Source organism: Falco biarmicus, chromosome 4 (assembly GCF_023638135.1).
Source record: "Falco biarmicus isolate bFalBia1 chromosome 4, bFalBia1.pri, whole genome shotgun sequence".
Classification (NCBI taxonomy): Eukaryota; Metazoa; Chordata; class Aves; order Falconiformes; family Falconidae; genus Falco; species Falco biarmicus.
In genome coordinates, this window is record NC_079291.1 from 13,448,179 (window position 1) to 13,460,247 (window position 12,069).

Here is a 12,069-nt window from a genome sequence, read left to right on the forward strand (position 1 = left end):
TTTAATCATGCCAAGCTGATCCTTGAAATCAAATGTCATGCTAAATGGCAAGTGGATGCCTTTTATTTTAAATACACCAAAATGAAAAGTTGAGGGTTTGCCCTACACATTTTTATCAAAGCTTACTGAGCTTCACCAAATTTGTGACTTCAGATAACATTTTAATGAAAAAACTATTTCCATAAACAAACTTATCCATCCAAAAAATTTCACCCAATTCCATCAACATGAATTTTACGAACTGCACATTGCCTTTGTGTGCTGCTTTATTTGCTCTGCGGTTACTTCAAGCTTAATAACATCTTAGGGGAAAAAGCAAAAACTCCAGCTGGCTGTTCAGACCCACAAGGTAGCAGATACTCCATGTCCTGCTGCAGAAAGCTGTAGGAGTACAGCTACAGGAAGCCCACCCTGATTTCAAAACATGGCTACTGTCTTCTTAAGCTCCTCTCCTCTTTTCATAGTTACAGACATCACATTCCACCTGGCTACTTCAGGCTATATTACACCTTCTGATCTCATGTAATCTCGTATGACCAGACACAGCTCAGCAATCTACTTGACTTTCAAAATAACATGTACTTGCCACATGCAGGTTACAACCTGTGAACAGGCCCAAGCTACTTTCTTAGGAATAAGAAGTTAATGAGAATTTCAATGCTAACACATCTCAGCTGAAGACTGCCGTGCTATATACAATTAACATTTCTTACACAAGGACATTCACACTGCAGGTGGGTAAAATAACCATCGGAGCAAAGGAATTTATTATCATCTACCTTTGCCTGACTCCATTACCCCACTCAGCCATTCACCATCTGAAGCTTAGTCCATTAATTAAACTCCTTGAACATTCAAATCAATATGGAAAAACAGCCATCAAATTATTATCTTACATTGCTTAAGAAGTATAACATTTGGCCACCCTGCAAGTGTACCTGCCTAAAATTAAGGCCAGAAGAGCTAAAATTCAGCCCCGGATCAGCAAATTGTCTTCTGGTATGTTTGGACAGCATAATCTTAAATTCTGCTGTATCACACCCTGTCATCTCAGGCTAAAAATACAAACTTAATCTAAGAGAAGGAGTAAACTGCCGATTTTCCTGGGAGACACAATATATCATTTTAACTCTAGATCGGTGTAGATAGCGCTTTTCAGACAGCATCAACATACATACACAGAGAAATTTGAGGGGAGTGGTATGTCTTCACATTTTGAACATGCAGGTTTGTTTATGGGGAAACATCTACCCAGATAGAAAGATAAAACCAGCAAGCATATCTGTGCCAAAACTGGGGACAATACTCAGATTTCTTTGAGTACTTGTCCATGTCCTGCACATGTTCCTAATGGTTTCACGTCTGAGGAATAATATGGCCAACCTCAAATGATGCAGGGAACTACAGGCTGGACAATCTCACCTCAATTCCTGGGAAGGTGATGGAGCAGTTAATCTTGGAAACCATTTCCAGGGACATTAAGGATAAGAAAATCATCAGGAGTAGTCAGCATGGCTTCACCAAGGGGAAGTCACGCTTGACCAATCTGACAGCCTGGTAGATGACAGAAGAGCAGTGGATATTGTCTACCTGGACTTCAGTAAGGCCTTTGACACAGTTTCTCCATAAGATCCTTATAGAGGACCTGTTAAGGTATGGATGGATGAGCAGACAGTGAAGTGGACTGAAAACTGGCTGAATGGCCAGGCCCAGAGACTGGTCATCAGTGACTCAAAGTCCAGTCCTCTTTAACATCTTCATTAATGATCTGAATGATAGGGTAGACTGTACCTTCATAGCAAGTTTGTAGATGGCATCAAACAGAGGAGTAGCTAATATGCCAGAGGGTCATGCTGCCATCCAGAGGGACTTTGACAGGCTGGAGGAATGAGCGAACAGGAACCTCATGAAGTTCTGAGGGAGATGCAGAGCCCTACCCCTGCAGAGGAATAACCCCATGCACAAATATGTGCTGAGGGTCCCAACCAGTTGGAAAGCAGCTTCGCAGAAAAGAACCTGGGGGTTCTGCTGGACAGAGTTGATCATGAGCCAGCAATGTGCCCTTGCGGCAAAGGCACATGGTATCCTTGACTACCTTAGACAAAGTATTGCCAGCAGATCAAGGGAGGTCATCCTTCCCCCCTACTCAGGATGGGCGAGGCCGCAGCTGGAGCACTTGGGGGTGGAGTGGATCTTATCAATGTATACAAATACCTGAAGGGAGGATGCAAAGATGACAAAGCCAGGCTTCTTTTTAGTGGTGGCTAGCGGCAGGACCAGAGACAATAGGCACCAGTAGAAACATAAGAACATCAGGAAACACTTTTTTTACTGTGAGGGTGACTGAGCAGTGGCATAGGGTTTACAGGGAGGTTGTAGAGTCCCCCTCCCTAGGTATATTCAAAAACCATCTGACATAGTCCTGGGCAATTGGCTCTAGGTTGAGCAGCAGGTGCTGGACCAGATGACCTCTAGAGGTCCCTTCCAACCTCACCCTTTCAGTGACTGAACAATAATAGTAATAACAATAATAATAATAATAACAGCAACAACCACGAAAAACAACAAACCACAGAAAATCCACCACATAAAAAAAAAAATACACATATGCTATTTCCAATCTCTGGAAACAGCACCTACCCACTCTACAACATCATGGATAGTTTCATTCTATATTTATATGTGTGAGTGGCGTAATTTACACAAACACATATGCACAGTACTGCAGAACTGGAGAGAGAAAGAGAGAAAGAGAGAAAGAGAGAAAGAAAGAGAGAAAAAAAGAAAATTTCTCCTAAGTGACAGGCTGACATGTGTTACCAAAACTTTGCCAGAGACAAATATGCACAGATTTCTCACTTGCACGGATTGTCTGCATACATAGACTGAGGCCATCATGTCCTACCATCTATAATTGCACCTACAATGCAATCCCATTAGCCTAAGCCCACCAGCTTCAGCTGCAGCTGGCCTAGCAGGAGCTGTGCAGTCAGTCCTCAGTACCTTCCATGCATTTCAAAAGCACCTATTTGCAAGAGCACAAGCATATACAGACCACAGCTTGTGCTCCATGTTTGTAAATCCTTCACACAATCAGAATGTGACCAGTATGCATGTTTCAGTAATACTAGATTTTGCTACAGCCTGTTTGGAGACATCCAGCCTCCAAGGGGTTTAAGGTACCTGGACATTCAAGACAAGTTAATGAAATCACCAAATCCATAGATGCAAACCTCTTCAGTTCCACTCCACTCTGGGTTGCCATTTAGTGATTTCTATGTTGAATATACTCACTTCACGGGTAACTAGATTTTTTTATTTTCAATTACTAGTCTGCCTGCCATCTCAGGTCTTACTGGATCATTGATTGTCATCAGCAGAAGATCCTTGCAGCCAAATTATGTCTTCAGGTATACCTGAGTGACTCTGATTAATTTAGCTCAGCAACTGGAACTTGATTAAAAATTCTGTTGAGAATGTGCTGGCCAGAATAGGAAAAGGCTCATGTCAGAGCTGTATTAGCTCTGCTGCACTGATAGGAACATGAACTAATAAAAACTTTTTGTTCATACTAAAATGAATACCCTGGACTTTCATTATACAGTAGCAGCAACTGACATAAGATGAGAATCATATCAGCAAGCAGATCTGTTCTGCAAGAATTACTCTATTCAGACAATCACTTTCCAAATTAAAAACCACATCAAATAAAAGCAATCTCCATTACAACATAAGAATATATAATTTAAAGCTGCTTACCCTGCTCGTAACTGGCCACAGACAGACCATGTGAAATGCACTCACTGAAATGGCCCAAAAGATTTCAATCTTTCCTTTCCAAACAGGAGTGTTTCATTTATTTTGACCTTTAATCCACTGCTTGTTTAATTTCTACTATTTGAGTGATTACATACAGTGCAGCTGAATTCTCTTTTCTACATGACTAGCTAGAATTACCTTTTGGGGGGCTATTACATCACCTTAAATTTCAATTACATGAAGACACTGATTTTTGCAGCACTAGGACAATTGTGAAAGTTTTTTTTCTACTTATAAACTGGTTTCCTACCAGGCACCTATCTAACAGTTCCACAGCATTGAAATAAGAAAAGAGGAAAAATACCACCAAAAAATCCTTAACTGCTATGCTGCTACTGACCCTGCACTGGAATATTTCCAGAGGTCCATAGGTCAAAACCACACAATTGAAATAACTGGAACAAAACTCCCAAAGTCTGACAAACTTGGCTGAAAATGCTAAATTAAAACACTCATGAATTTGAGACTTTGCTTTCTGGATATGTTCACAGTTATTATCATTTTTATCTTCTGAAAGATAACACAATCTTAATCTGAATGCTAAAATGTCGAAAACAGAGGGATGAATGCTTACTCAAAATGAACTGGATTTAATACATTCCTAATTTTCTCACACATACTTTCCATTAAAACTCACACCTATTATAGCCTGATTAATCACAAACACTCAAGTGTAACTTGTAAGTAAAATAACCTACAAGATATCATTTAAAATATTACATTCCATTCTAATGTTCTTTATTTACAATTTGCATGCCTCTAAGACATCCCGTTTCCGTTATCTATGAAATGGTTTCTAAGATTAGGTAAAATAACACAAAGTGGGATATTAATCAAACCTGCAATCCAACTGTAACACTCAAAATTTGCAAATCAAGCTACTCTGTCACCAAATTCCTTGCAAGCTAGTAATAAATACTCCTCTCTTTCACAACATTTTTCTTCTTTAGATTGGAATACATGATGGTCACTATCATTACCTCTGATATTATACAGCTTTGATGAAACAAGAGGGCCTAAAGGGAAAAGTTTTATGATGCTTCATTCTTTATTCATCTTCATTTTTAATCTAGACTCCAAAGAGAAGTTCAAAGTGTCATTAAGAGTCTGATTCAAATTGTGTTAGAGTTAATGGAAAAATCTCCCTTCACTCTTACACGATTATGCCACATGCTTCAAATTGCTTCTTCTCTTTATTGTTCCTGCTATTTGTATTTTGCCTCACTTTGTCTATACTGTCCTAAAGCATCAGAAGAATTTTTATTCTATTAAACACTCACCTCAAACCACTGGCCATGTGACTGCATTTTAAGTATGACACAGGGATCTGGTTTTGAGAGGGCATCCCTGTCTGATATGCCTTTGCATGCAACTCGCAGCTCCACTTTAGTCAGGCATGGGCTGTTAAAAATTCCCAGGGTATTGGCTGCTGATTCGTAGATGTTGCTCATCTTCTTCATTCCTTTATCTGAAAGAGACAAAAAGTCCATTATGAACAGTGCACGCATGGTACAGTCTGTCCTCCCATGCAGAAGCCAACACAATATTCTACTAGCCAATGGGACCCCATAACTGTGAATGAGGTCCAAAGCAAGAGGGGAAATAAAATCAAAGGAGTACCTGTAGAAGAAAGAAATACATCGTCTTGTATGTTTAGAAATAAGTCAAGCTCAGAATTAAATTTTCCACCATGCCCCTGAACTCTGGGGGTGAACTGAGACCTCGACTTCCAGTTCTGTCCTTGCCAAAGGATAGACAGGATGGCAACTCTGAATTTCTTCAGATAACACCTTATTCCAGTAACAAGGCTAAATTAAATTTGTTAAGCACTCCTTCAATCTGCCTTTATTTCTCTATACTCCATCTAAAAAGCAAGTGGTTTATCTTACAGAAACTTTTAACGTAAATGCCATAGAAGGCCCCTTTCATATCAACCTTAAATTCCCAAATACATTTCACTCTCTATTTCCACATTACTGCAGAAGATTACACCACCACCCCATTCCTAAGCAAGTAGTCAAGACTGACATCCCAAGCAGAAAAGCAGGATATTTATGCTGGCAAATCTTGTTGTTACACAGTTCTCGTGGTTTAACCCCAGCTGGCAACTAAGTACCATGCAGCTGCTTGCTCTGTGAAGTTAAAAATAAAACCAAAACTCACAAAGCCACACCTTCAGAATATCCAGCTTTCCTATGAATTATAAAGGCAACATTAGAAAGGTATTTCTAAATTCAGCGTAAGAACAGTTGGCAGTACAGTGAGGACCTTGAATACATACAGATAAACTTAAGGAAGGTAAGCCTGAATGATGATGCGGACGATCTGCTCTCCTTGCAGATGAGAGAAAAGCTTGTTAACAACTTAGAATTCTTCAGCTCTATACAGCAACTTACTATATGACCACTGATCTGCTGCAAAAACCCAGCCTTCTGGTTTCGAGATGTTTGTAAGTGAACTGAGTGCAGATGGGCTCTAACTACCATCTCTAGCTCAGGCTCTGTGGACGTTTTTCCTTACGGTAAAACAGGCTTCTCGAAACATGAGCCGTGACACAACCATAGTGCCTGACATCCTAAGATCAAAACAGCCTCCTTCAGCCCTTCGCAGTCACCTGACCTGTAAATGCTGCCAGCTAAACTATGTTTCCTTGGATTCACCCCCAGGAAAGAAACATGACTGGGGAAAAAAGCAAAACTAAACAAACATGGTAAAATAACATAATGACATTAAGCTATGTTACAAAGCCCAAGGAGCATACTCAACTTCTACACAGTCTATTCCTATGCACTAGTTTAGCTTCTCATACATTTTTAGCTAAGACTCTTAACACTGAAAATAGACAAGCACACCTCAGTTCTCACAGTCTTTTAGAGGGTAGGGAACAACATTTTGTGCTGGGTCAATTCGGGTCAGTGATGGCAAAGATCACAGTCCTACCTTGAAAGCAATGCCAAGGAGGGGGAACTGGGCTCTAGCCTAATCGGAACTACTCTGATAAAACCATAACCTGAGAAGCAATGATCTGCATGCAAGAAGGACTTGCCACCTCAACTAAGCATGACAATAATATCTGGACTACCAAAAGTGATGATTCAAAACAATGATTGGGAGACTAGTTTTCTTCTTTTTGTTGCTTTTTTTCCAAAAAGAGAACAGTTTAAGGTGGTGGTAACTTTGACAAAGCCACTGAAGTCTATTTAGCTAAAAATTACAGAGAAGATTGTATGTATATGTATTTTGCTAGCAGTCATCACAAGTCTGTTTTTCCATTCTATTGCTGATATGTCTCTGATATATGATGTCAGGTACCCAAGTTTCCATTAACTGGGATTATGAAAAGACACAGAAATTGAGGTGGAGGAGAGACTGTTATCTAATTATTCATCATTTTATAATCCAGTCTCCTTCAGAAAGCTGCTCAACAAGCTCATCCCACACATTTACAAGACATTTTTACATGCTGCCCTTTCCAAATTGAAATCCATTTGAAAATTGGGTTAATTCTCTCTCATGCACATCTTACATCATTAATGAAATGTCATCCATTGTGCAGAAATGGGTTGGTGATTTAATTAAACTGGATGATTTCAACACTAAAGAGAAGGGGAAAAAGTAGCAGAGTGAGGGGGAGAGATGTATTTTTCCTCCTCCCACAATAATTATACACTGGTTTTTCAGAACAGCAGGCAAGTATAAAATTACATTTCTTTTTATCACTACAACTATTACAACAAGCCATAGTCTTATTCTTTTGTCCCATTATATTCTTCTTTTAGTATAATCACCAGCTTGGGCTGTTGTACTGATGTCAAGTTACCAGGAAGCTGGCAGCCTGGAAAATAGATTCTGAGTCTACTGAAGGTGGCTAAAAAAAGTATTATTTTACGTAAATGTAGATGAGGTAGATTGCGTAAGAAGTATTTTGTCAATTAACTATGTACATGGAAGAATAAATTGCTCATTTTTCATTGCTGCAAACTCTTCCTTCTTCACTTCATTATAACCTCATTATTTCTTCAATGTCCATGTGGCTTTAACATTCACTGAATAAGATCTGTTTCTGTGAGAGGAAAGTGACACTGTAGATAAGGAAGTGAACTAAGTGATAAATCACATACTACTGAAGTTTCCAGTTCATTGCTGCACACGTTCTTTTTCATTTCCGAGGAAAACAGTGTATCATCATACACTTCCCACACAAACTTCTTAGCCAGTGCTAGACTGCACAGAACGAGGAAGCAAGACCAGGCCTTATGGTTTCACCTCTCCATGGTGAAATAGCAAGGAAGAAGGCAGTACCAACTGGACAAAATTTAAAGTACACTGTGCTGAAACTGAAGCATATACTATGTTAACAAAAAACCCCAAGCCAAAGAAGAAAAAAAAAAAAAAAAAAAAAAAGGTGTGAAAGACCTTGATAGCACCATGACCATGTACCCTATGGAATACAAAGAAAAAGTGAGGACCTTGGAAGATGGTTCCACTGTCCCAAAAATATTCTATGTCTAGCATACTTAGAGCTTATTTAGTAGAGATTAATGTGCTCTTCTGACATTTTTTTAAGAGATTCATGGCTCAGAGGGATCTGATGTGTATAAATTCCTGATGGGGGGGAATAAAGAACATGAAGCCAAAATTTTCTCAGCAGGGCCCAGTGATAGGACAACAGGCAATTGGCACAAACTGAAATACTGAAAATTCTGATTAAACAAATGGAAACTTTCTGCTGTAAGGTTGGTTGAATACTGGAACAAGCTGCTCAGAGAACTTGTGTCGACTCCATCCCTGGAGACACACACCTTGTCTGAGTGTTCCTGAGCAACAGGTTTGGGTGTTTGGGTGGAGACACCCAAACCTGAGCAACCTGCTTTGAGCAGAGTTTTAGAATAGATGATCTGCAGAGGTCCTTTCCAACCTCTAGTACTCTGTGACTAAGCAGGAGACAACCAAATTGTAAACTTCTTAGTTTACAGATTTCCTTTGTGATCTGTTTTTCATGTGCTTAGCACAGATGGATACTAATCAATGCTTTGGGCCCCTTGGCTCCAAAATCAGGTAGAAAATCAGAAGACAGACATGAGCCCAGCATTTCTGGTAACTAGCGCTACAAAAGCTCCTATGTGTAGCTACTGCATTAAAAGTAATAGCATGGAAGTCCAGAAGTCTGGCCTGGCTAGATAACTGGATTACACTGAAAACCAGTATTACACGTTTGCTAGCTAGTCTTTCTTCTCTCAGAGAGACTGAATGGCTTAAAAATGTTTAGCCATCTAGTGCCTACAAAAGTAAGGAACTCTGAGGTGAAATAGAAACAGTACATGCCTCTCATCGAGATCTAAAAGCCTTTAATTCAGCTCACACAATCAATCTACCTTGTTACAAAATATGATCCACAGAGGGCTTTAGAGAACCTCACTGCAAAGTTGTAACTGGGCTCCTTAGATTCATGAAATAACTCTAAGATGTTATCTGAATTCAGATTTCAAATTTTCTCCCATGTCCACACTGCCATTTTGCTGTCCTACACACACACACAAAAAAAAAAAAATCTCCAAAAAGCTTTTCTTCAAGTTGTCTGGGTGAAGTATAAGAAGTTTGCTTCTCCACAGCACCTTGCAAAGAATCAGGGAAACATGCACACTCAGCCTTACCGTCAGTTCAGGTAATAAATGAGTAGGGAAGAAGAAAGATGCTGAGATTAAAAGGAGTAACCAGTGTGCTCTGCATTTGGAAACAGGGCCTACTATTCTGAAACTTGTACTCCAGCCCAAAGTACATGCAAATGAATTTGGGAGTTGCAGGTTCCCCATCACCATTTGTTGAGGGCTGTGTCTGAACCATTTCTTTTATTGGCACTGTGGTCATGAAATGAAAATGAACCAAGAGCATCTGCCTGCTTCTGCAAAAATAAACAGCAAGACTCTACTCCTGGAGAGGTAAATGTTGTTTACAAGTATGTGCATGCAGTGGGAAATACTAACGGTAGTTATCTGAAATAAGAGTTGTGAATAAGCACCTCCAAAAGAGGGAAAGACCTAAAAACACTAGATGTTGTAGCATTAAGTGCTCCCTACTTACTTATACCTCCATACAGGACAGAAATTTAGCATTCAAGACAGGAGCAGCTGAACTCTCTAGACGGAAAGCTTTGAACCTACAGTTTCTGGATCTTCCAGGGCTTAGAGTCTAATAAAAATATGAAAACCAAGTCTACAGTTAGCAGCTTAAAATTCTTAAAACTCAGACTACCAACTTCTCCTGGAAAAAAGTTAGTGCTCCACAGTTCGAACCAGATGGAAACTCATTTTTCTACATGATTAAAAATGTGATCCTGTAGCACTAGGAAAATTGTTTCCTCTAATTCTGTTCTAGATTCTCAATTTATGTTATAACTCCGGCAAAATCAAAGTCTAAATAGTCGTATTCATTTTGGGGTGAAATCACTAGCTTTAAGTGACAAGCAGAATCTGATTAAACAAAATACCATTGTGAAAGTATTTACTTTTTATAGGGTTTACTTTGAGATCCACAGAAGTCAGTGAGAAAATGTCCCACTGATTTCAGTAGAGTGGGCAGCTGAGTAATATAGCACCCCAAGCAATCCTGTCTTCTCCCAGTCATTTGACAACACAGTACTGAAACATAATCATCAGGCAAAGAGGGTTCAAATGCTTCAGAACCACCTCTTGGGGCCTGACCCAAATGCCACTAAGCTTATTCATTGGCTTCAAATGTGCATTTCTCAGGCCTTGAGGATTTCATGTGCTTCTCTCCTATCTCACATTATGATGCAAGACCAAGCTACACAAAATACAGTAAGGGCAAGATTTATAGAAAAAGATGAAATTACTTTGGGTGTTCAGGAATAAAAGTTTTAAAAGGTTCTTCTGTTTAGTTACCTGTTGAGCTCCAGCAGAATGTAGGCCACAGACCCCTTCAGGAAATGATACTAATTGAGATAAGCAATAATTTTTCTTTAAGAAACTACACAATTTGGAATTCCCAGTCTCACTGAATTACTCTATCAGTTGTTGGCATCAAGGCTTCCTTGGCTGTAAAAAGCAAGCCCATTCCTTCTCATTCAGCTGCATGGTTGGCAAATAAGCTTTGCACAAATGAAGAAAGATGGGAATTCATTGTGACTGGAGATTCAGCAAGTTGATTAAATTAATATTCCATGTATGTAACGAGGAACTTGCTAAGACACCTGGCTGGCCCAGGACTGAAGGCGGAGCCCAGAGTGATAGTAGAGAAAGCAGACCTATCTTTATTACAAGTGTATATGAGTGATTGGAAACCAGTGATCAGCCACAACAGCTGATATTCATTGCCCTCCAGTTCCTCCGTATAGCAGAATTTTTTTCTCACTATAGCATTTTCATAGCATAGGGTTTTCTGTAACCCCTGTTACATCGTTTGACCAACCTCACTATGAACTATTTTTTTCCTTATTCCTAATCCTTGTTGCAGCTGTGACCACTGCCTCTTAGCCTTTCTCTGTGCATCTCTGCGATACTAGGGGAACTTTGCCAGTATGCGTAACTGTAAACGTTGCAACTGATGTATCCATGACATTGCTGAACTGTACAACACTGTATTATGTAGTTTAGCTACTAGTAGAACAGCGCATCATATAGTTTATCTATTAAGTAGATAAGAACCGGTCTGAAACAGAGACATGAGCCAAGAGCGGTGAAACAGGGCCAGAAGAAGAGAAGGTCATGAAAAGGATAAGAGGAGGAAGATGACAAAGAGGATGAAGATGTCCCAAAACCACCACCAGAGGACCCTCAACCCATAAGGCCACACATGCGTGGTAAGAGTGTAGATATGATAAGCAGTTCTTGGAACTGTAATGAATATGCTAACATTTTTTCAGAAATGTCATTAATATGTATAGATCTGCCACATAAACAGTGAACAGAGTCGGTATGCACATTGGGTGGAACTTATTCCCCGTGCATCCAACGCCGAAAATAAAGAATGCCTACTTTCTAAAACTCCAAACTGGGTATTAGAGAGTTTTGTCTCTGATTTTTCCCTATCATCTGGAAACTTACTTCTCACAAACAATCAATACTATCTTTAAACATGGTCATTCAATTACTTATCCTTAACCACACTCCCAGACTCCTGACTACCAGCTGTATCTCTTATCACTGCACAAGACTCCTCCTATCAGTATTAAAATACTGTTCTGGTCAACATCAACTACATTATAAATTGCTACAGAAGTTTAAACATTCA

At 39.6% G+C, this 12,069-nt stretch overlaps 1 protein-coding gene across 3 annotated transcripts in view; it reads right to left on the bottom strand.

The window, feature by feature from the left end:
- Positions 1-12,069, bottom strand: part of CPNE4 (copine 4) — a 315,588-nt gene that overhangs the window by 191,052 nt on the left and 112,467 nt on the right. For all 3 annotated transcript variants that reach the window (XM_056337705.1, XM_056337704.1, XM_056337706.1), the window contains exon 2: positions 5,100-5,287. In XM_056337705.1, coding sequence (XP_056193680.1) covers positions 5,100-5,279 — 180 coding nt within the window. In that variant the 5' untranslated portion in view covers positions 5,280-5,287. The remainder of the gene's footprint in view (positions 1-5,099; positions 5,288-12,069) is intronic.